Below are 24,348 nucleotides of genomic sequence, written 5' to 3'. Positions count from 1 at the left end.
AGTTATACACTTTGCAATAATATCACAAATACAACTAGATTATGCGATATATTTTCATTTCTAACTATTACATGTAATTGTTATATATTTACATGCACTCTGTTTCACATTTTCAAAAGAAATTTAACACAATAAGCCTATATATTTAATATAATTTTACATAGAAAAAATACATCTTCCTTTAAAGTTCATTTCATACAAATTTACAGTCTAGCTATATTTCCAACGTTTTAAATATGTTCTTTTCCCCTAATATTTATAACTATCTAATGTTTTGTATAAATATTATACACACAGCTAATAACTTAAGACACGTCTGTACAAAATACAATTCAATGGTAATGATGTTAGCATTATTATTTACAAGTTTAACTTTATCACAGTGATTTTATATAGGTAGCCATTATTAAGAATGACTAGAATGTTGGAAAATAAAAATGCTTACATTCATTGCAGTTATCATTGTATTGTATTTTATGAAAATACTGAGTGTTGTTTTGGGATTTCTGTACATAACTCAACAAGGTTCAAAATGGTGGTAATAATTCATTTCAATAGATTTAATAATCTTGTATTTGGAAGCAAAATTATTAGAATTGAGAATGAAGAACGTAGCTTTATACAACTGGCCATCCTCTGGTACACTGCAACAAATTATCCAGAAATCTAATTCTAGCTTATTTAGGATTAATTTAGTGATGCATGTTCAAGAAACTTGTTTGCAAAACCAAATTCATTCCTAAGTGTCCCTGCTTTTAAGGAGCTTTCTGAACATGTTTGACCCGTTACAATCCTGACATGCTCTCTTAACCAACCATTCATTCATCGATCATTTCCTGCCACAAATCCATTTTCCTTCACGGTGACTCCCTCAAACTTTCGTCGGTAATATTCACATTAAACATTGCCCACTCCTCAAGGGAGGTTCCAGCGTGCATTTGCACATGAGACTTAAACTTGTTGGACTGGACAAATTCCCGAGCGCAGATTTTGCACTTGTAGGGCTTGTGTTGAGCATGAGTGAACATATGATCTTTCAAGTTTCCATTCCTATTGAAACCTTTTGAGCATATTTTGCACTGGTACGGTTTACTCCCACTGTGAATAATCTGATGTCGTGTCAGACTACTTGATCTTGTAAATGTCATGTCGCATTGCGGACACTTGAAGGGTTTCTCCCCTGTAAAAAAATAGCAAAGTGATTGGTCTCGTATATGACGGACACAGGTAGTACACCAGATGATTAAATAACAATCAGTGCGGGATGATTGTTTTTTAAGTCAACTTGTTGATAAGACAAGCATATACACCGTTGTTTGGTAGCTTTGTTTAGGATCAGGGTAAAGTGGGGCACATTTGTAATTGGGCATGCTGCCAGCAGTATTGGGAATTACAGTTTAATTAACCAGACGTCTTTTGGGAGTTGATTCCTGCTCATTGCCGTGTAAGATGGTGATAATCACCCAGGAGCTATTCTATTACAGCCTGTCTATGTTGATTTTGAATAGTTTTTCTTAAATCAATCATACCATTAGCTGTGGGACTTCTAGTAGTGTGAGGGGGCTTTTGAGTGTTTTATGAGAGTACTGTCATTACAACCTGATAAGATGTACTGGTTTTTATGTCATTGCTTTATTCTGTTTCCCAGGTTTATGAGAAATCAGAAGTAAACAACATGGTGATAGAGATGGAAATTTTCCGAAATGGTAAACAGCAGGTATGTGGTTTGAACTTTGAAAGTTAAATTTTATATAGGTATATAGTCTGAAAGTTGAAATCAAATTGGTTCAATTTTGTGATTGGATGGAGATATCTCTAGTAGACAGTAGTGTGTTTTCAAAATACCTAAAACTCCACAGAAAGTAATTCTTAGATTGTCTTTCCTTTCTTTTCCTTCACAAAAGCACTAGGTCTGTGACAATGGGCTATTTTGAGTGTTTGTTGGCAATTTAGTAAGGCCAAAATATTCGTCTTATCAGCTCATTAAAATAACAATAACTGGAGTCAACCGCCTTCTGCAAATATTTACAAAAACCTTTGCTCTCATTTTACAAGGTTTTTGCATATCTGACATCCGTATCTCAAAATATAACTCACAAAAAAACAATGTTGAAAGCTATTAAATTGCGTTGCGGGAAATCCTGGCCAGAATCTTTCAGCATTAAGGAAAAAATCTTAGTGAAAAGGAATGTTAAAATGAAACATGATTCATTAAGATGACACGCTGCCTGTCGCCTGGTTTATTTCTTTTGATTTTTTCCCACATTATGGCAACGAAAACAAGAGCTTTGTGAACTACCAGATATGGGATGTATCGTGTGTATTTTCGCGTTATTTGCAATTTTCCCTTCCGTAGACCAAACAAGAGGAAAATTAACTCGTGAATTGGGTCAAACTGAGTAAATTAGCGCGTTGAAATGCCTTAGAATTGAAATTTGAGCCCATACGATCGCTGAACATTGCTTTAAGACAGAAACGATACACACATGAATGCTATAGGATCTGTTTAAATGAGTCAACATCCTCGCAATTAGCCTTCGGGTTCTCATTAAGTTAGATCAGATGTTAGCAGCTTGTCAGTGGGGAGGGATAACAGCATGTGGATAATTGAAAACTTTCCCACTAAAGAAGCTATCCTGACGCACTTGAAAAACGAAAAAAAAGAGTTCAATTTGTCCAGAACTCGACATATCAATTTTGCGCGCGGTAGCTGGTGTCGTGCTCGCTCAATTCTCTCAAATTAAAAAGAAATAATATAATTTGTTGGCAAGCACATAACCTATGATTGTTATATTGGCCCGTGCGTGCGTGTCGCTTTCTGTGGTTGTTGTCGTTCGTTTCGTTTGATTTACGACTCGCAATGAAAGCGTAGGCGGAAAAATTCTAGTATCCTTTAGTCTTTAGTGGTACTTAGAAGATAAAGAAGGGGAATATGATTTGTTTTTCACTGAAGCTTCATCGACCGTTGAACAATCCACGAATCCGGTACAAAGTGCATGTGCAGTTCACTAACATGTCTGTGTATTAACGTTAGTGTTTCACGTCTTTGTGTGAATTAGAGGGATCCCGGCTAACATTGGCTGAAACCGGTGGTTTGTTCATACCTGGGCCCTGGCTACCGCGCGAGTGAACATCTTGTCTCGGTTAGGTCTCTACGAAGCAACACTGCCGAGAAGCATGCTGTGTATAGTATCTATAAGCGTGTATCTCTTTCAGGAGTCAGATAGCGTCGTATAAGCAACTGACACCTTGAGCCCTCTAGCTATTGACTGTTGTAATTCGAGTCGTTTTGTAATATCTTATTATATCCTGTCGATATCAAATAGTAAGAGATATCACAGCATACGAGCGCGCGAAGCAAGTTATTCAATCTTTCGACCTTTTGGCCGTTCAAATATATTTTATAATTCAGTCTTACCTGAGTGCACAGGCATGTGTTGCTTGAGATGATTAGACTGAGTGAAGGTCCTGTAGCATATCTCGCATTCGTACACCTTCTTCGATATCTTGTGGCGAGGTAAATGTCTTCTCAACTCCTTGGCCGTTCCAAATACTTTATTACATTTATGACAGACATGCCATCTCTCGCTTTCATCAAGGACATCTGAGGCGAATGATGGACTGTCGTTGAGTTGATCTGCTAGTGTAAACTCACTATAATCCTCCTCTTCATCATCCAGGACTTGTGCTTTTGTTGAAAGGCTGAATGTTGGAAGGAAGGTTTTGTCTTCAATGAAAGCAGGATATGTTCTTCTCACAGGCTTATCCTCAATCTCTGGTGCCTCTTGGATGCTTGTATATTCTGTATCGTACTCTTCGCTTTTCATATTCCAGCAGTTTTTTCCCGTAGTTAGTCTCTATAATCAAAGCAGACGCAAATAAATGTTTGCTTTTCATAATGCTGAGCATTTTCGCTTCGGGGGGCAGTTTCGCGGCTAACAGTTTTCGCTTTGATGCCGATTTCGTTATCTCGTGAGACATTTTTGCACTTCCAACTTTCGCTTCGGATCGTGAAATGCGGAATGCACTGTGTCTGTGGGCGAGATGAGTCATTACGAATATCATACGCTCGAGCGCCTGTCTTTTCGAGTGCTTGTCGCTTGGCACATGTGTCATTTAGTTCAAAGGAAATGAGCCCGGCTGTGTACGTCGGTGTGTAAGCCCGGTTAAGCCGCTACTGACTGCCATCCTAAATATCACTTTTCATTTCAACTGTGGCGCTTTCCTGGCTTTTCTTAGAAAAGCGCCTTATTCTTTTTCGAACGCATGTTCGTGGAAAAAGCTTTCTTTTCGGAATGTATTCTATAACTCAACAACAATGAACGCTAAAAGCAAATTTGTACAAACGCGATTTATATACAGTACAAACATGACTCAATATCTAACACGCCATTTCAGCGAGCGCGCCACTCTAAGAGATCGCCAGAAACGGAATAAATCCCAATATTAATACGAGATATAACTTAAGCTACGCTTAGGGAAACCCTATCTTGTTCACTTCAAACAAACGGCTTGTTGTTTTTTTGTAAAAACGTAAATTTCACCTGGACACATAGATAATTATTCTAGCATTATGAATAAATAATGTCCGCCATTAGTTTTACGATATATATCGTATGTCCGCTTGTTGAAGCTTAGCGAGTGTTACTAGCAGCCTAGTTTAATGAATTTAGCTTGTGAACACGGTACACATTCGGGGTTATGGGTTTTCAACTAGTTCTTCCTGCTTGGGTAACAGAAATCGCGTGTCTTCGTCGTGTTAATTGCGAATCTCTGGTCCAAATTAAATATTCAACATGTGGAGTTTTGTTCGCGTGTGTACGCCAGAACAGTGCTTAAAACCGCCCTAGAGCGGCCCAAAATAGGCCTGGTTGGGAATGAGCGTCGTCCAGCGTTACGGGAAATGGTTTTCATACGAAAGCACGAGGCAACGTGCGTTTTTTCGAGTTTCAGCGAGCACTCGATGCGGCGCCTTTATTGTGATTTGACCACAGCTACAATAGAGGCCAGGTGCCGTCAGAGACACCTCACGAACCCTTTAGTCTGCTCGCAAAACACGCTACAAGCTCGCTTATTTCAGAGCTGTCACGAAACTCAGTAATACCTTCTGTGGCGATCTCAAGACATGTTCGCCATTCGCGGCCGTCAAGTGATTCATTCAATGTTTCTATCGACCAGGTGCTCTTAGTTCAGAATTTGATATCTCGACAACGGCGTACTCCCAAATACGCAAAATTCCTCGAATACACCAGAGGTTTCTGGCCTTCAACACTTAAACCTGGCCTCTGAGTAAGCTAGAAGGCCATTCGTGTAGATATACATGCTTATTTGATCAGATTTCCAGCCCTACAAGGAACGCTATCCCTTGCCGGGCGAACATGAGATTATCGCGTTGTCGTGTGTAGTTCATAGCGTTCGGTTTGAAAATCGCCCGATCATCGAATGAGATCATGGCTAAAAGTGCAAGCATTTCACTTGTACGTGCAGCTGTGATGACTTACCTTGGCAAAAGGTCGACGAAGAATCCCGTTTGTCTTGCTTTGGTTCGTTCAGGTGCCGTAGTTAATCAGGCGGTTGTGAAATTGTTTCGCGTGATAAGTCGACTGGTATTGACCTCACGCGATCGCTTGTCTTTGTACATTAATGCGCCTACCTTTGTTTACACTATACTTCCGTGGGGGGGAGGGGTGGGGGGAACGAACTGTAATCCCTGGGTATATTGGCTCAACAGCGTTCTTATCTTCGAAAATATTGAAACTATTCAGAACAAGAACCGTCCTGAATGACATCTAAATACCGACCAGTGCGCTTTATATATATTTACAGCTTGTACTGCAACTCTGGAGTATACTTTTTATTATCTTGACCACATTTGGATTCATATTAATTGCGATGTAACTTCCTCATATTACGTTGCAGATTTTGGAAATCAATACGAGCAATACAATATGGATTCCTCCGTCAAATTCAAACAGGAAAAGACAATAAGTATAAGGTCGGTAAGGTTTAGGTAGTATTGTCTTTACGTAGGGTACCCCCGACGGGAGATTATGTACTCTAGCTGCTTCTGTGCGCGAATGTCACGCGTGGATGAGTCCGTTGAACACGCAGACGAAACTTGATCTTGTGAATGAGTGAAAAATGTTCATTACGAGTTCTCGTCAAATGTAAACACTTCAGACAAAAACAAATGTCTTTAGGAAGAACTGTCGAGACTTTCTTCATTATGACTTTTCACGATGCGATATTGAGGAGACTCGTGTTGATCCATTGTGAACAATATTACATCTTGTTCACCCAACGTGCATTGGAACATCAATTCAATGACGCTGTTGGCGAACTCTGGATTCTAGCCAAGATACTTTAATATTGTGTGCTTGACTTCGTCAAGTAGTCGGCGTTGTAAAACGAGAATTATATTTTGCTGAGTTCTGTCGAGAGAGTTATGAGTTATGACAACAAGCAAACTTGTTTAACACATAGCTGAAAAATGGTTTGGAATAGTTATAAAGTGTCAAGAATGATTATTCTTCTTTGATATATTATGCGCCAATGTTGAGAGAGTCAACTGCCCGGAACACGGTGAAGAACTGTTTTAATATTCAACGTACACGCATATCACCTCGCTCTTATCGGCAGAATGAACAAATGAAAGTTCATCGGTCGTATTTTTTATACTCGAGGAAAAACGTTTCAGCTGATTTCACGAAAGTTACTGAACAGCAGAAAAATGCGGTAAAGAAAGCAATGCCAATATCCAAAATATACATATCAAAGATTAGGCCAATCAAAAGTTATATATTTAATATTCAAACTGTTTAAAACAAAGAGGTTTAGCGCGATGAAACAAAAGTAATTTATATTTATTTCATATACAATACTTTTACACGATTGCCAACGGGGGGATGTAGATGTTGGGAGAGATCATTTGGTGTTTTTTTCTTGATCTTCATTTACACTCAGGTGCTGATTTAAATAATCATTCCCGATCGTATATTTCCTATATTTCATTGTCCAGGAGTGACTGGGACTTAGACTGCAAATGACAGATTGGACTCGGTCACAACAACGCGCGATTTGTGTGTTTGGGAAAATGGCCAGCGAAGTATTTTCGCCATAGAAATAGCGCTCTCAACGGTCCTGCATTAGAATCAAACCATTTATACAACAACATGAACATTTTTATCGACATTTAAAGTAGTTTCAAAACAAAAAAGTAAACTCTCGATAATGCCGAAAATATCGTCTAGTTGAATAATTTCATAAAAATTGACAGATTGAAATATCCGTTCACTGATTCACAGCGAACTGATCAAAATTTTTACTGTCCGCTCTACTGAAAAACATCGTATCAGTTGTTAAAATTGTATTTATAGGCGTCGTTAAATCATTGTCTCAGTAAAATCACGAATTCAGTATTTAATTGTGATCGCTATGCGTCCTTTTCTTTGTTTGGTTAATTATTCTTGCAAACAGCAGGTGACGTCTTTGTTTAAGGTATTAAAATTTGCACTTTGAAAGAAGGACTTCTGCTCGCGTGTTTCCAGGGTGAAATATGAGGAGCGTGGTTAGATGCTGAGCTGTTCATGACGACGATTTTCTCTAAGATTTAACCACTGCTCTTGAGTTGCACAGATCAACAAATAAGATGTCTCACACACACACAAAAAAGTAGCTTTACCAGTAGATGAATATATTCGTCGCAGCCCTGGTCAAACCTGGGCTGAACTGTAGTCTGTACTCTAAGTTTGAAAACTACTCGTCTTTATGTAAACTTCATGACAACAGCACATGCCGACATTCTTGAAACGATTCTAAGAAGATCGCGAGCTTGAAATATTTCTAGCCGTGGTCGTGATGAAACGTGATGTTTGCACAGCAGTGGTACTCCTCCGAAGCACGTTTTCCCATGTCATTGAGTTGGGAATGTGTCAAAATGAAAATTGGGAAGTGAATGTGTAGGCAAAGGTTACATGGACATATGGGTCTACTGTACTATTAACCGCGACTGTACAGGCCGTAGCTAAAACACACACATTATGGCCGCGAATACCCTTTATTTGGAATCCTAATTGAGGATCTACACGAAGATGAACTGATGAGACCATAAACTAGTCCCGCTATTTCACAACACTATAAGTTCGACGGGGTGCTACGATAAGACCAGGCCAGTTTGCAGTAGTAATTTTGTCCCTTGCCTAAATCTTCAGTACTCCTTTTCAATTTAACCAATGTGTCGATCGTGCATTCATGAGATACGTGCAGCATTATTTTGTAGAACTAAAAGACGATTTTCGGGTTGTATCTTCATGATTGAGCATAATTTATCGCTTGCACATCACTTTGAAGTAAGTGTATCTGATATAAATTTTATAAATAGCGCAAATTTGATAGCGTTTTGTTCTTACCAGAATACACGACTAGATAAGTATTAAAAACCCTTTAAATTTAGCCACAAATTACTTCCTATTCAAAATCCTAACGTAAACTTGCATAAATTTGTCGCTACGATTGCGAGTGAGCAAGTTCGCCACGCAATATCGAACGAAAATGTAGCAAATTAATTTGAAATGGAATGTATATTGGATTCCAATGACAGTGTTCTTGTTCGATTCATTCTTCAGATTGTTGTATTTGGCTATTGTCCAAAAATCTGTGTTGAGAAATCTAAACGGTGTAGACGTGTAAATTGATACAGTTCAGATCTGTATACACCATGCTCAAGTTTGAAAAAAAATTATGTAAAACACTTAGCCGTTCTGTCGTAAAATTTTGTGCATTGTCTTGGCACTTAGAATTAAAGATATGTTTCTTCATAAAGACCTGACCATAAATTATACAAGAGTACACAAAATATACGTGCCGGCTAGTCTACTTTAAACTGTTCAAATTTAGTGGCACTTTAAGTTTTGGAATGCATTTAATACTGACAATAATTCTGACAGCATTCCGTGACAGGTCATTATGGCTCTGGATAATCGCATTTCATTGCCTCATCTTACCCATGTAGTTCGTAAATTTAAATTTATTAAACTGTTTGACTAAAAAACCCTTCGTTTTTTAAATCTATTTTCTGTCCATGCGAAATTATTGATTGGAAAAACCATGAGATTTCGTAATGAACTGAAATGACTCTTTTATTTTGTCTAAGCCTTCTGTTCTTGGCAATTATCTACATTTTTAAAAAGAAAAGCAAATAAGCACACCACTGATATATCATTGATATTCCCCTTTAGTTTTTGTGACCTGTTGAGTCTTACATATACATGAAAAGCAAACTGAGGATTTTTATGTATCTTCAAATAAACGAGTTGTCGCCGCTCGTTCGACGGAATTTCGGGGGTTTGAACGACTGACATATCTACCTACCACTGCTGTTTGCATTGGTTTAAATATTGTGAGGATAGTCACAATTTCTTCGAACAAACAAGAGTTTTGTCAAGAACCGTGACGTATTGTATTTTGACCTCGTTCGGAAATTCAATTAGGTCATCTTTTACCTGTGCAAAACCGCCCGAAAAAGCTCTTTCAAAACACAACTTCGTTTGAATGTTAAGGAAGAAATCGTTTGCGGTGTATTGTGATGATATTTAAGTGTGCTTATTTTGAAAAATACGTTGATTTCTGAAGGAAAAAAACGACGCAAGTCTATTTGACTTCGTGTTCGATTTTTAGCCTCTCAGGTTGTTATAATAATAAAACATGTCACGTGACGCGTGTTTGGCCGCTTCTGATTGGCTAATTGCAGACAAGCTTGAATGCATCTCCCCCTGAGAGTAACTTGGGTTTTAGCAGAAACACAAAGCAGTTGTTTCTTTTGGTGAGTATCTAGTTTTCCTCATTTTTCGTCGTTAAAAACCTTTCAAAACCTAGCAAAAGCCACTCTGGCGTTTTTGCCTTCACGAGGCCTCCGATTTTCAAGCGAAATTCGCGATTTTTTTCCTGATTTTGGGGCAGTTTCACAGAATCAGTGAAGGCTTTGCCCTCTGTTATAAGTCAGCCATGATGTTCATGGTGAAAAAGACAGCTTGTTTCACAAATCTCGTTTTCGTCTCAAATTTGCGACATCGCTCCCCAAATGTAGCAATTATCTCACAGAACGTTTATTTGTTACCTTTTAGAGCTTCGAATGATTTCCAAAGTGAATCTAATGGCCTCCTTGGAAGAAGCGAATATTGATGGGCAAAATGAAAACAAGAATAGCCGACTGCTACAGCCGGAACACGAGTCTGTCGAGGTCAAGTATATGGTCATGCAGTTTGATCATTTTCTTTGGGTTTCTCTAGCTTTATGACAGTAAATTTAGGTCGAAAACAGAAGGCAGACCATTTCGAATCGTTTTGGGTAGTTTCGAATGAAAGAGGGAACGTATACTAACAATTTGAGCCAATTTTCAGGAACAACTTTGCAAGTTAATATATTTTGAATATTTAACGCGGCGTTGGCGTGATGGTTGAGTTCGCAGCTCATAACTTTAATAAAAACATGCCTAAATTGTCGATATTTCGATATGTTTTTCCTAAGAAACCCTAGAATGGTCGATAATCTACGTGGGTCTAAGTTTATAACTTTAGTTTTTCGGCAAACCGAAGCGTGTTTAGCGAGAGTTTTAACACTATCGCTTCACATGTTCGCCGAGATGCAAAGCAGGATTTCGATGGACTCCTGTCAAGCGTGGATATAGAGTTTCATTGCACGATGCCACATGTCTCGTTTGAAAATCAGCCTCAAACGTTCCAGATTTCGTCTATCCGACGAGAAACTATTCTTCTTTCTTATAAAGGCACTATACTTGAAAGAAATTGTGTTTTGACAATGCACTCGAAGCCAACCCACGGCAAAATGTACGGCCTTGCAAAAGCGTTTCGAAACAATATTCACTTTTCACATACAAGTATTTGTTTTCGTCGTCAAGGTGAATGCAATCGAAATATCTATGTGAAAACGCGGTAAAAACAAGGATACTTTTCTCCCAAGCGTGTTTTCTTTTACATATATGTAAAAATGGCTTGTACCACGACACTACCAGAACTTATGTCTTATTTACATTTTTCAGAAACAAAAGCCGACCTGTCCTATAGTGTTAATGATGATGGTTGATAAGAAGCGAAACTGCCTAGTTTGTAATTCAAATTTTGAGAGTTTTACTCGTTTTTGGCAGTAATATATTAACTTGTTTTCGACTCATAGCAAGATCGATTTCGTTTGTTTTTACCGCCTTATACAATCAGTATAATAGTGGGTTTTCTTTTGAAAAGACCGGAATAGCAATGTCTAGAGAGTCTCAATGGCCGTTTTCGCCGCGTCGGCACACGGAAAGTGGTTTAGAATTGCCTTGTTATATAACATTCATTTATCATACTCGTAGAAATAGTTTTCTAACTATGGTTCAGGTCAGAGCTGTCAGTTTCAATTTACTCAGCTATAATTTAGTGTTTTTAGATCAGGCTTTGGCCTTCTTCTGCTCCTAATATCAGCGTGAATTAACTAAAAGCAAACAATTTATATAGATGTCCAGAAATGTTTTTGCAAACACGATAAAGCGGTGTTTTAAATCAATACCATCTGGTCACATGATGCGAGTGGCGAGAAACGACCTCAATTTACATTTAAAATATAAAACCGCAATTTGCCGGGATTTTATACATTTCATTGCAAACTCGTGGGATTCAAACGTGCTATCTCAAAATAGGTATGAATGTAGCGTTGCTTCTTCAGGACTGAAAGCGGAAAGTTTGCTTTTTGTCGCGAGAAATGTCGCTTTATGCCCCTCTCGATTTCTGCGTTACTGATGTAAGTTGTATACATTTCGTTTTCGTTTGTTGTTTTTTACAAACAGCTGGTATAAAATTCCTTTTCTTAAAGTTTAGTCCGAATTCTCATTTCTCAATGAGAACATTTGCAACATATTTGCAACATTTCACGTTATTCTAATTCTCTTTAGAATAATATCGACAATTCAAAAAATGTCTATATTATTCTGCTTTTATGCGTACATAATTTGGCAACTCGAGCGTATTTATGCAAACAAAAGAAGCTTAGTCTTTTTTTCAAAATGCATAACAATAACTTCATCTGAAAAAAGAGGATTAATTTGTTTGGTCGGGTTTTAATTACTGAGACCTCGATCTATAAGTCTATAACTTCAAATAGTATTTTGCCTAGAATAGAAGTTCGGATATTTTTGGGGTAATTCAGAACCAGTTTTTTTTTAATATAAAATGACAAATCCACTTTGATGTTTGATAACCGAAACGGTTCTGAAGAAATGCTCAAATAATTATTATCAAAACAAAGCAAGTTTTCCGGGGCGTTTTTTCCGAAAGTTGTAGATCTTCGTGGAAAATTACGACCCAAATTGACGTCAAAATTACTGCGTTACGCTAGAATTTAATTTTCTATTTTGTATTCTGTTTTGTTGCTACTTAATAAATAAAAGCAATATTAGACGGAACTTGTAATTTAGTTCGTTCCTGCGACTTTTAATGAGCTATTGTGAGGGAAAATTTTTCATTTAGAAATATTGTTCTTGTTGAAAATCGCCTTAAATTCATAAAATTTAGTTTTTGAAATTTAAACCTTAATTGGAAATACCAGATTATTTAGCCATAATTAAAGGTAAAATTACAAAATATTAATTATGGCGAATTAAACGTTTTCAATTTCACTATATGTAATGGACTTTTTCAACTAAAAATTGTATTGTTGAAAAACGCTGCCTTGCTATCATTTTATTTTTTTCAACTCAAAGGAAAGTTAGAAAACCAATTTTAATTTTGTCTGCTAAATAAGCAGTAGAATGTAGTTGAAGTTATGTATTGTAATATTCTGTGTTTAGTTTGCAAATGCTGAACAATTTACAATCTGTTTGGAGTATAGTTACTCTAAACCTTGGTGTAACAGTATATTAACAGTATATTTATTACTTTTTTATACAGATGTCACCAAACAGACCAAACAAGAACATGCTGGGAACAAATTATGGCTATGCAAGGGAGATACGACCAAAACAGATTATGGTTGATCCAAATCTTAACACACCACCAATGAAAAAAATCAAAACAGAACCAACTATATCTAATGGACAAAATGGTATGAATTTTTTGTTTTTAGTTAGTTTAACTAGTTAAGATCATAGTTTATTGATCAAGAAGTGTTAGGATTACTGTATATAGTTGGATTATATACATTTTTTGCTTTCCTAAGGTTACCCTGTGGCATCAATACACCACAACCCAGCTATGTCATCAGCACCATCACAAACGGCGAACATACACAATAACATGTCACCAAACAATCCACTAAGTAAACTTCATGAGCTTAACAAAAATATAACTCCCACATCGTTTAAAACAAGCAGTCCACAATCAAGCTCATTTGCATCCATTGTTCATTCCAATAATCCCACAACATCACCCACCAGTACATCCACACACCCTAAACCTCCAAGTACATTCCAGTTCACCATCAAAACCTGGTAGACCAAACAGTACCATGTATCAAAATATCGCTCCTAAAAAACAACCTTTTGATGTGAATACGATGAATGCAATGAATGCAATGGCGAATCGTGAGCTGATGGGTGGAAAGGTGCGCCAGGTTAGCAATGTACCCACTGCAAAAGGAAATGCTGATGTAAAACCGAATGGTTTGGGTGAGGGAGAACAAGCTCATAGTGATCATGCTCTTTCTGCGTTGGACTGGAAAGATGGTTATGCTGATTTGCCAGGTTAGGAAGATGAAGAACTAATGACCTCTTTACTTTACACTAAAAATTGAAGTTGAACATAATTTATGGAAATCCACGTTGAGTTGGCTTTGCAAGTTTGAGTTCAAGATGATGAAAAGTTCAGGAAATTTCAGCTTTTTGAAAGCAAACTTGGCTGAACAATTAATGAACAGTTGCATTGCCCAATCAATGGAATAACATGCTCACCAATGAATGAACTGAAATACTGGCCTGTGGGCAATCAATGCAATATCAGACTGACCAATAAATGAACTATTAGATCTGCCAATCAATTAATCGACAGACTGCTAGCTGATTAACTGTATGTCGACAGTCCATTGCCAAAACACTGACAGATTAATTTTTGAATTTTAGGTAGTAAACTGAAATTCAAAATGACTGAATTTGGTTTGGAGATCATCAGCACGGTTGAAACAGAGGATGGAAAGCCAGTTGAGTTCAGTACATCAACATCTGATAAAAACCTAAAGAAAGAACCATCACCTAATCAACCAAATGGTGAAAAGAATCCAGAAGATGAAGGTAAAGAGAAAATACTTTTTTGTGTATACGTTTTTGTTTTGGTAATACCTTGTTAACCATGAGCTCTGTAAGGACTCTTACAAATTTCACACCCTCCCAGTTCCCCCTGTTAATCATATCCACCAAACTTTCCCAATGTATGGTGACTGTCTTCTCAGGGAAAAAGTCATCACACATTCTGTTAATTTACCTTGCACTGGCTTATCTTGCACCCTTCACCCTGATTACCCCGCCACCCTGAGCACCCCCTTGTCTCGTGTGAGCTAGAATGCCCCTTCTGCTAGCGGAGGACAGAGAGTTTCGTTTCAAATCAGTAAAACTCACGTGTGATCTCAATTACCACAGAAAACTCGTCGAAGAAGCTTCTGGAGGGTCCCCCAGACTCCGACGAGTTTTGCTGTTGTGAAATCTGCGGCAAATATGGCTTACGTTCAGAGTTCGGTGCGTCTGGTCGCTTCTGTGGTCTGACCTGCGTTGGTGTGTACACAGGACGCAGAAACAAGGGTCGCGAAGCTGCCAGAACCGGGAAGGCTCTCGATGGCAAGGTTATCAAAAGAAAGAAGAGAAAAGGCAGAAAACTGACCATCGTTAAACAATCTTCGATGAATGGGGTATGCTGTGCATTTCGAATGTTTAAACCAAACTATAATGAGCCTGCATTAAGCATTAGTTTACTGCATGGGGCGGGGGTCTTTTAGCAGTTGTATCGAGGAGACGTGATCATTCATTACCACGTAGTTAGAACGAGCATTTCGTTTAGAAGATGAAAGTTGTTACAAATGGTGGAACAGAGACGACGGGAACTGCTAAAACTAAGGGAAAACTGGAGTATTTCAACGCTACCATGGGTAAGACCTCGCTGTCTTCAACTGCAAATTGTTCGTCGTTAAGAGAAAATACCAGTGATTAGGATTTTGCGCGTCACGGATTTCCTTTCAGCTATGACTTTTCTGTTCATTCAGATTCCTCGAACCCTCCAAAACCTTTCAACTGGGCAGAATACTTGGAGAAAACGAGTTCACAAGCTGCTGATATTAGCTGCTTTGCGCAGGTGTGTGCCTCTCTAAGTTTTTACAAACAGTGTATTATGTTGATATTTTGACGTGATTGAAATTGAATTACTTCCATCAATTTATCCTCGACACCTTTTTCCATTCACCACAGGAAAATCCTGGCAAGGAATTGTTTATTGGGCCCGCGAATGAATTTCAAAAAGATATGAAGCTCGAAGCAATAGATCCCAAGCATCCTTCTTATTTCTGTGTTGTGACTGTGGCGGAAGTCAAAGGTGCTCGCCTGAGAATGCATTTTGATGGCTGGTCGGAAAGTTATGATTTCTGGGCGAACGCTGATTCGGAGTTCATTTTTCCTGTTAACTGGTGCTCGAAGAATAACCAGATTCTGCATCCACCTCGAAGTAAGCGCTCTACATGGAACACGTGCAAGCACACGTGATGTCCTCGTGAAACTCATTCTTTGCTTTGTTTTTTTCAGGCATGACGGCCAGTAACTTCTCCTGGGAAAAGTATCTCAAAGACACGAATGCAATCGCAGCGCCTGATCATTTATTCAAACCGGTATAACCATCTGACCTGTTATTTTGAATTCGTACATCACATCCATCAAAAAATCCCATCGTTTACTGAAAACATTCTCACCTCTTCTTCAGCCATCTCCAACGCGACATGGCTTCAAAGAAAATATGAAGCTCGAGGCGATAGATCGCAAGAACCCTGATTTGATATGCGTTGCTACGGTGACGAACGTGCTTGGAAATCGTTTCCTTGTTCATTTTGATGAGTGGGATGACACTTATGATTATTGGTGCAACGATGATTGTCCGTATATCCACCCTGTGGGCTGGTGTAACTCGCAAGGAAGACGACTAACACCACCGAATGGTAAGACTACTAATGGTGGCTACTCGATCACCCAGGCTTTCTTACTACCATGCTCTTAATCGTGATCTGGATTTTATTTCACACCGGAGTTCTACAGTGAAAGATTATTCAGTTGTTTATTCGTTTATTTCTATCAAACAGACGATGAAGTCGACACATTTGTTTGGTCTCAGTATCTTCGAGCTACGGGCTGCAAAGCTGCATCAGCTGATCTTTTCAAACACGTTAGTATAACCCCTTAAAATTACTGTATTTTCAAACTTTTTTAAATCAAGGTAGTATTGCTTAACCAGTTCTAAACTGTGGGCGAGGTATCCTGAGTATCCAGTTTTAATGATCCCTCTTCTCCTCTATTTTGTCTCCTTTTTCTCCCAATCAAAGTGTTTATTGATTGAAATATCTTCTTGCAGCGTGCGCCGACCTCATTTAAAGTCGGTCACAAACTCGAAGTCGTCGATAAACGTAATCCATCGTTGATCCGTGTCGGCACAATTTCCGCTATCGATGGTCTTAAAGTGAAGATAACGTTTGACGGTTGGGATAAGATTTACGATGATTGGTTCGATTCTGATTCCAGTGATCTTCACCCGCAAGGATGGTGTGAAAAGAGCAACTATCCTTTGGAAGCACCGATAAGTAAGTAAACCTAGCAAACCCGCATATCAGGTGGATTCGATTATCAACCTACAGTAATACTGAGTAGTAATAATCATCAGAAACACGTAATGTACTCTGCTAAGTTAATGCACTCTGCTAAGTTAATGTACTCTGCTAAAATATCAATGCCTCATCGATAACATCGTTGTGTTAGTTATATGCAATCGGGTGTTCTCTGTCCGAACTAAAATCAGTAGCATTAATCATAAAAATATCCTGATTTCAGCCAGTGCAGACAAGCTGAACACAGTGGCGTGTCCAACGCCTGGTTGTCGAGGTATCGGGCATGTCAAAGGTGCAAAGTACACGACCCATCACAGTCAGTTTGGCTGTCCATATTCCCTCCAGAACCTCAGCAAGGAATCGTGTCTTGTTGATCGTCTGGCTGCAAATTCTATGGCTGAAGATTCAGATTGGTCTTACGAACGACGCAAGAACTCGTTCGGGAAGCAAAGCAAAGTGAAAGGTTCGTGTAACTATTACAATTTAATTATACTTTTAATAAATCTTCGTATTCCATCCAAGTTTTAAAATCGATTTTCACGACTCTGTTTTAGCTCATCATAACAGCAACAATACTACAACGACAGAAAACAAACCTCCGTCACCAGGCTATGCCGCTGGTCTGGGAGTATGTCCAACTCCAGGCTGCAACGGCAATGGTCACGTTACAGGAAGATTCAGCACACACCACAGGTAAGTCCAGCCTAGTTAATGCCGTATAACACGTGGCAACATTATATAATCCACTGTGAGGTTGTTACAATGAGTTTTCATTCCTCTCTAGTGCATCTGGGTGTCCTTTGAATGAAGTAAATCGCGAGAAGATGTACAAACCCATTCTCCCCAAATCCCATCCGAGCTATCAGAAGACATTCATGAAAGGTCACAAATCGTCCAGACCCAGCATCATCACAACACGAAGCACCAATAAACCAGAGTAAGTACAGAATAAATTCCTGGAAATTGCTGCTCATTAGGAAACAAACAATAATGATTTGTATTTTCTTCGTCAAGAATGCCCTCGTACAAAACCAGAAGCAAACACGACCAGGGAATTCAAGTCGAAAGTAAGCTTGATGGTTTTCACATAGTTTAACCTTCTACGAAATTTACTCGTAACTAATAGACCTCTTGGCACACGATTTTCGGCCTGCCTGGGAGAATTATTTAGTGTATAAGGTTGGCTTTTAAGATCCTGATTATTGTTGTATTATTTAGATGGGTCGAGAATGAAGCCCTTCGTGAATAATTCAGGAGGTAGTGGTGGTCCACCATCGTCTTCAAAGAACTTGCTATCGTTTAGTTTGTATAACAATGTTTATAATAGTGGCATTAGTCCACATATCAACCACGGCGCTCGCTCGAGCGAAAGAAACATCGTACTGGGCTGGACTTGCGAACAAGTGGCTGAGCATATCAGGTCGATTGGCTGCGTAAATCAAGCCCAAGTCTTTATTGATCAGGTAAGGATGATTTACTTCATGCATCACAGCATCCATCATACAACTTCTAATTTACTAATTGCGACATCCTGTTCGTTCTCTGTAGCAAATTGATGGCGAGGCGTTCCTCTTACTTCAGCAAGCAGACATTGTTAATATACTGAAAATCAAACTTGGACCTGCTGTCAAAATTTACAGCAGTATTCTGAAGTTTCTATAACCACTAACGATGACCTATCAAATCCATCAGCATATGTGGAAGAACGAACTTTGAAATATCGGTTTAGAAAAAGTTTCGGGAGCAGTGAAATAATCATAAGTCAATAATCTGTTTAGGTGACTGCTCTTTTTTCCCAATTGAACAGAGACTAGCGTTTTAGAATGGATTATTCAGATTGCGTAAGCTGAGTAATTTTTAAACACTATTTACTATTTTGAAAAGGACGGTTTTGCTCCAGTATATTTAAAACAAGCATGCTGACATCCTCTAAGTTTCGAGTGCTTTTTGACATTTCTTTTGAAATTCTTTTATCTTTGGGTGCCAGATTGTGTGCTATACTTTCCAAGAAATCATTTTGGCACATGTTGCAATTGTTTTTGTGACTTCAGCATTGTATATAGCGCGATTATTGTATTAATTGTAGGGGGAATATTGTGTAATGTAGTGTAGTTAGAAATTGATATTCAATGTGATTTATATGCCAATAATAATCGTCAACACTGAATTATTTTATTCTCATTTTGGATCGTGTTCTTGCATCCCTGGTATCAAGTCGATGAAGCAATATCTTCTGTGAAAGTTGTGTAAAAAATAGGTACGTTGAGCGTGCACGTGAAATCAGCGTTTACATTTATTCAGTGTCTTCTTTCTTCCAAGAACCAGTCCAATTTGGGTTTTTGTGTACTCATATTCAGTAACATTTAATGTAGTTCATATTTTAATAAAAATGCTTTCGTAAAAGTTCTGTACATATTTCTATCAAATTAATTATATTACACTGTGAATTGCTGCTGATATCAGCAGCAACATATGCTGCCAGTTCAACATTTTGAAAACACTTAGAAATACCATTTAGGTGCAAACAATGTGACTTCATGTGAAGATAATTTGTGAGGAAACATCATTTATAAATACTGTATCTGGGAATGTTTGTTTCCTGACATAAAATATATTTAGAGAAGAAAAGTTGTTGAAACCATATGTGTAGTGATAGCACAATTATTTAGGTATTTGTTGTGCACCTCGATCCTGCTAGAATTGCAACGTGATGGTAGTTAACAATCTAATACAAGTTTTGCTCTTTCAATAAGACCAAGAATTTGAAATAACATCAACCCTCTCTTTGACTTTCTTCTCATAGTCTGCCTTGCTGAAATATTTTGATAGCAGAGGATCAGAGGTAAGGTATAGCTTGTCTGATGTTCTCAGGATTGTTAGTAAACAACGCATGTAAGAATCAGGTGCTGCAAAATTCAAGAGAATCTCTGAGATTTCATGTTTCAGTGAGTTCTCTGGTTCTGAAATGAAAAAAAATACAGACATGTAACAACATTAATACTACATGGCTTCTTATTCTTGTGATTTTTGAGGCTTCTTCAGAATCAGGGTGCTCCTCTCCTGTATAATTACCAGTTCATAATAACATACCAAATTTTAGAGTTGGGTATTTCTTAGTAAGTCCTAACATCTTCTGTTCCTTGTCCAGTATATCAATTTCAACAAGACTATCAAGTGTCAAAGTTGCACAGTTTTTATCCACATTATCTCGTTTAACAGCTTCCAATATATATTCCGACACTTCCTTGTTCTTTGTTGGGTGTTTATTTTGATATTTCACCATTTCATCAAACACCACACTGTCCAGATATGTTCCTGTTTGTTCTTGGTTAACAACCTAAGGCAAGATATTTAGTACTGTTTATGTCTGAAGATAATTATTTTATGCTGGTTTGTTATGTACTTTCTGACAAGCAATACTCTTTTAGGAGGTTTTCTGGAGTTAAATTAAATGCTAAGGTATGTATGGCACATTGGGTCCAATACACTGCCAGCTAAAGTAACAAGAATTCTAACAAAAAAGCTAACAAGATTCAATGGCACATTGTTTTGTTTGGCCAGCACTAGATATGTACTGTAGGGCCTGTAGTGCATGTCTGGGCATGATAAGTGACTAGACACTATGGTGGGACCATCTAGCATTAGACAAACAATATATTCTAGCATGCATTGCAGGCTAATATTTGCTGTGACATACCTGCACAGCAAGACTATTTTTGTGTTCGCTGACTAATGAAATTTTGCCCAAAGCCATCAGGTCAACCAATACGGCAAAGAAACATCCTCCAAGTTTACGCGAAGACCCTTGTCTTCCTTCCACATCGCCTGTTTCTTGATTTTGCCAGAGCAAACAGTATGCTTGTGAAAGCTATTGAGATATCAGAGTTAGCACTTAATTACACCTCACTTGGGCCTTGGCTTCTAAACCAAGGAAAAATGTAGAAATCCATTTTTATAAATATAAGACAGTTGAAACAAGTGAACATGATTTTTTCAGGAATCATCCTCAACAATTGCAGCTGGCATATAAAAATTCCAGACATTCTAATCTGTCAATAAGATTTTTATCTAACAAAAATCAACATAGCAGACTGTAACTGCTAGAATATAATTTCACAAGTTCTTTTAAAAGGTGTTTTTTCATTATGCAATTATTGTCTAATGCCTCGTGTCATGTATTGACCTACATACTTTAATATGGATCATTAGCAGCTTAATTCAAAGGATTAAATGCCTTTGTCTCCATAAAATCATTTAAAGCAACAACAAATATAATAACAACCCCTCAAAAATAAGCTGAAAGCCACAAATTCACAAAACATACGCGATTTTTAAATAAAATATGACACCTGCTGTTTGAAAGTTGTTAGAGGCAAGATCTAGAACTGAATTATTTCAATTCTTATTTTATACTTTTTCACAAAATATTTATTCATTGCAAATGATTCAAAACGTTAAAGGTGTTTGTAGAATACGTTGGGTACTTTTTACTTATTTTTAAATGAAAAAATACGACACTTTTCAGGAGATTTAGCATTGATTTACTTAAATGTCACGTCTATAAACATGCACAGATGGAGCAAATTTAAAATCGATGAACGTCATTTCTAACGATAATTTATTTATTTCAATTCCGATTATATACTGCAGAAATAGATGTTGTTTTCGACATTAATGAATGACAAACAAAATGTGGACATAAAGGTTCATTGTTCATACTACAATGAACTCTGATGTACGTATAGATTCTAGAACCATATCGGGTTGTATTAAAGAATAACACCTGTCATTGACTACACGGAAATCTATTTCCTCAGTTTATTTCTAATTAAACAAATCGCTGATATTTTTCAAGTATAGCAACTCGTTGAACTGTTTGCCGTCTGTTGAATGAGTGACGTCGTTCCTTCGGACGCATTTTTCGTTAAACTGTGTAACATTTACCCATGGTACCCACCTTTAAAGGTCGCCGGAGCACCGACGCTCGATCAAAATACTGCGAGTGTTGAATCTCCAGTAATTTACCCGCGACTTTCGTGACAACGTCCATCTCATGCATCATATGATGACCAGCTATACTACCTGCGGCAAATGTCATCCTTGGGTTTTAAATTCCCTCGTATTTGACCACAAATCCTCGCACAAATTTTAATATTACTTTCAGAATCGAAGTAAAGAGAAGAAACGTCACGCCCACGCTCTTCGATGTACGCGGTTGCATTTATGTATTCGAAGTATTCTAATAATTAGCAATAAATTAATAATTACCTATCGATTGTACGCTGTATCGATTGTACGCCTATCGATAATAAGCCAGTTTGCGCAGCTTCTCAAACACATGGAAAACGACGCGCGACGCAGAGTGCGTTGGGGGATATTCAGGGCGTGACTAGCGCGATAATTGGGGCGTAAGGTGTAAAATCAGTTCTGCCTGACGGTTTTCTTTTGAAAGCGCAATCTCCTGCAAAACGGAGTCATAACAGCCCTGGTATAAATGCAGCGGAACTAAGCTTTTGGCTTATAGTCTAAAGAAAGTCATTAGAAATGTCCAGATACAAGTTTGGTTTGCTTCTATCTCAGCTGTTAGATTGCATTTCAAGGCCTCTCGAAGAGGAACAAGTATGGGCATTGTGCTACGAAATATGTCAACATTTATCGAGTGATTCAGATATGACCGATAACCCAAGGGTGTTGCACTTTAGTCAAATAGTATTTGCTCTTGAGACGATTTATATCCGAAGAGATGGAATGGTTGAGTTAATTCCAAACAGCAACTCTTGTGGCATCCTTGAAGATGAAGATCGAGAGAGCTCTTTCAAGCAAATGAATGATTTGGGTAGAGTTTTAACCATTTGCCTGGAGAATGGTGGCCCTAAAGATTTTTTGAAACGGCAAGTTGGTGGCGAACTTGAATCACTGATGCATGATTTATTCCTTGGAAATTTCGCTCACGAAAGTCCACGGCAATGGATGGTTCTGGTTGCAGCAAACTGTAAACGTCACGCATCAACTCAAACTGATCTGGCACAGCCAAATTATTACGGCGATATTTGTGAGTTGTTAGTTAAAGAAGCAATGGAAATGAATAATTTCTTAGCTGTGGTCACGAATGAGATTTCACATTACGAGTCCAAACATGACGCATTCTCTACTTTTCAGCTAACTCAGGTTGAAGTGAAGTTTTTTTATTAAATGTTGCTATTCTATGTTCTTAGGTAATCTTCGGGTAAAGACGCTTCTTTAGTGAGGAAAAACAGGCCAGAATAAAACTTCGCTCCCCTCGTGCGACGAACGCATTAATGAGAACAATAGATGCACGTTATTTCAACTGGTTATCTATTGTTTAAATGCGTTTGGTTCCTACGAGAAACGACGTTTTCTAATTGGCCCTGAATAATATTATTTCTGACAATATTATTCATCTTGGAACACTCGAAAAATCGCTCGATTTTATGTGACTGCATGTGTCTTTCTTCTTTCAGGCTCGACCTGTTATCAGTAACTGGCTACAATGTATGTCAGAGATAAAGGAACATAATGGCGAAGCCGAATATTCTTTTCACTCAAAAGAACTCTTCGAGAAGGAGAACCACGCAAAACCTTTTGGTGCCCTTGTCAATACTCCAGGATTCACGAGCACTCTTCCAAGAATCAACGAGAAGGTGGAAAGTCCAGAACCAGCAGCTTTTGAACATTCTAAACCAACTGATCATAGCACGCCAACAATATTCCGCAATAAAGGCCGCAAAGTCTTGCGTCCACCGCAGCGTCTGGTTAACCAAGTTACCACCTGGATGTTGGACCAGGAACCTCAACAACTAAAACCCGTTGTCTCCAGTTTGGGATGGTTCCGTGAAGCGAAACGCATAAGACGTGTGCTGACTGACCTGCAAATTGACACCGCCATGGAGGATGATAGTTTATACAACGCTTTACGGAACGGAGATCTTTGTTTTTGCTGTCGGGTCGCAAAATTTTCATTGTTTTACAGATCCTGTACGGTTTGCGAGGTATGTGAGCGTAAAGTATGTTCCTCGTGCACCACGAATGTAACTTCACGTGAGTTGGGGATAAGTTTACATGATTCAACGTTAGATTCACATGATTCTGGTATCAGTTCAAGAGATTTCAGAAGTTGTTCAGGTGTGGAGTTGGACCAAAGCCACAATGGGAGTCTTTTCGGACAACTTCGTAAAGTATTCAAGCCAAAGGCAAGTGTTGAAGAAAGTTATAACGTATGCAAAGACTGTAGAGATTGTATTCAAAGATACTTCTGAACTTCACTAAACACACCTATAAAATAGAAGAACTATTAATATAATTCATGAAATGGTCTCAAGCGAAATGCATGTAATGTAATAGGAAGTGATTCGAATCACATTTGCTCTGGGTTATATATCAGGGCCTATAGCATAGGGTAGGTCAGTTTTGCTTATGAGATTGTGAGGTCTTGTAGTTGACATAATATATATTTGAGTGTAATATTAAAGGAGAAGAAATGTTCTAAATTAATAA

At 38.1% G+C, this 24,348-nt stretch overlaps 4 protein-coding genes across 7 annotated transcripts; 2 read left to right on the top strand and 2 right to left on the bottom strand.

Annotated features, from left to right (window-relative positions):
* Positions 1 to 114: 114 nt before the first annotated feature.
* LOC114525295 (zinc finger protein 681-like) lies at positions 115 to 5,622 on the bottom strand. 2 transcript variants are annotated; one of them, XM_028546546.1, is made up of 3 exons: positions 5,105 to 5,402; positions 3,419 to 3,857; positions 115 to 1,180 (listed from the first exon to the last, which is right to left on the bottom strand). In XM_028546546.1, exons 1-3 carry the CDS (start codon positions 5,156 to 5,158, stop codon positions 858 to 860), a joined length of 816 nt encoding a protein of 271 aa, XP_028402347.1. In that variant the 5' UTR covers positions 5,159 to 5,402; the 3' UTR covers positions 115 to 857. The 2 variants fall into 2 exon arrangements, with proteins under 2 accessions (XP_028402347.1, XP_028402348.1); XM_028546547.1 differs by lacking the exon at positions 5,105 to 5,402 and adding an exon at positions 5,502 to 5,622 and having other exon boundaries at positions 116 to 1,180.
* LOC114525294 (lethal(3)malignant brain tumor-like protein 1) lies at positions 1,661 to 19,201 on the top strand. 3 transcript variants are annotated; one of them, XM_028546544.1, is made up of 20 exons: positions 1,661 to 1,717; positions 5,920 to 5,995; positions 10,122 to 10,237; positions 12,939 to 13,092; positions 13,207 to 13,729; positions 14,105 to 14,272; positions 14,618 to 14,883; positions 15,033 to 15,120; positions 15,235 to 15,323; positions 15,437 to 15,689; positions 15,767 to 15,849; positions 15,942 to 16,173; positions 16,315 to 16,397; positions 16,584 to 16,809; positions 17,057 to 17,296; positions 17,388 to 17,526; positions 17,618 to 17,770; positions 17,848 to 17,900; positions 18,052 to 18,296; positions 18,382 to 19,201. In XM_028546544.1, exons 5-20 carry the CDS (start codon positions 13,495 to 13,497, stop codon positions 18,493 to 18,495), a joined length of 2,667 nt encoding a protein of 888 aa, XP_028402345.1. In that variant the 5' UTR covers positions 1,661 to 1,717; positions 5,920 to 5,995; positions 10,122 to 10,237; positions 12,939 to 13,092; positions 13,207 to 13,494; the 3' UTR covers positions 18,496 to 19,201. The 3 variants fall into 3 exon arrangements, with proteins under 3 accessions (XP_028402345.1, XP_028402344.1, XP_028402346.1); XM_028546543.1 differs by lacking the exons at positions 1,661 to 1,717; positions 5,920 to 5,995 and adding an exon at positions 8,943 to 9,820; XM_028546545.1 differs by lacking the exons at positions 1,661 to 1,717; positions 5,920 to 5,995 and adding an exon at positions 9,199 to 9,820 and having other exon boundaries at positions 15,036 to 15,120.
* On the bottom strand, positions 19,193 to 22,021 carry LOC114525296. Its single transcript, XM_028546548.1, has 4 exons — positions 21,791 to 22,021; positions 20,531 to 20,701; positions 19,924 to 20,170; positions 19,193 to 19,793 (listed from the first exon to the last, which is right to left on the bottom strand). The coding sequence occupies exons 1-4, from the start codon at positions 21,929 to 21,931 to the stop codon at positions 19,579 to 19,581; spliced, it is 774 nt and encodes a 257-aa protein (XP_028402349.1). The 5' UTR covers positions 21,932 to 22,021; the 3' UTR covers positions 19,193 to 19,578.
* A 356-nt stretch (positions 22,022 to 22,377) lies between these two features.
* On the top strand, positions 22,378 to 24,320 carry LOC114525509. The gene is made up of 2 exons (XM_028546886.1): positions 22,378 to 23,001; positions 23,316 to 24,320. The coding sequence occupies exons 1-2, from the start codon at positions 22,378 to 22,380 to the stop codon at positions 24,108 to 24,110; spliced, it is 1,419 nt and encodes a 472-aa protein (XP_028402687.1). The 3' UTR covers positions 24,111 to 24,320.
* The last annotated feature ends 28 nt before the right edge of the window (positions 24,321 to 24,348 follow it).

This window comes from Dendronephthya gigantea, unplaced genomic scaffold, assembly GCF_004324835.1.
Source record: "Dendronephthya gigantea isolate DGI-Jeju-01 unplaced genomic scaffold, DenGig_1.0 000034F, whole genome shotgun sequence".
In the NCBI taxonomy this organism is placed as follows: Eukaryota; Metazoa; Cnidaria; class Anthozoa; order Malacalcyonacea; family Nephtheidae; genus Dendronephthya; species Dendronephthya gigantea.
The sequence above is the reverse complement of the archived record's forward strand: the minus strand, read 5'-3'. Positions and strand labels throughout refer to the sequence as shown.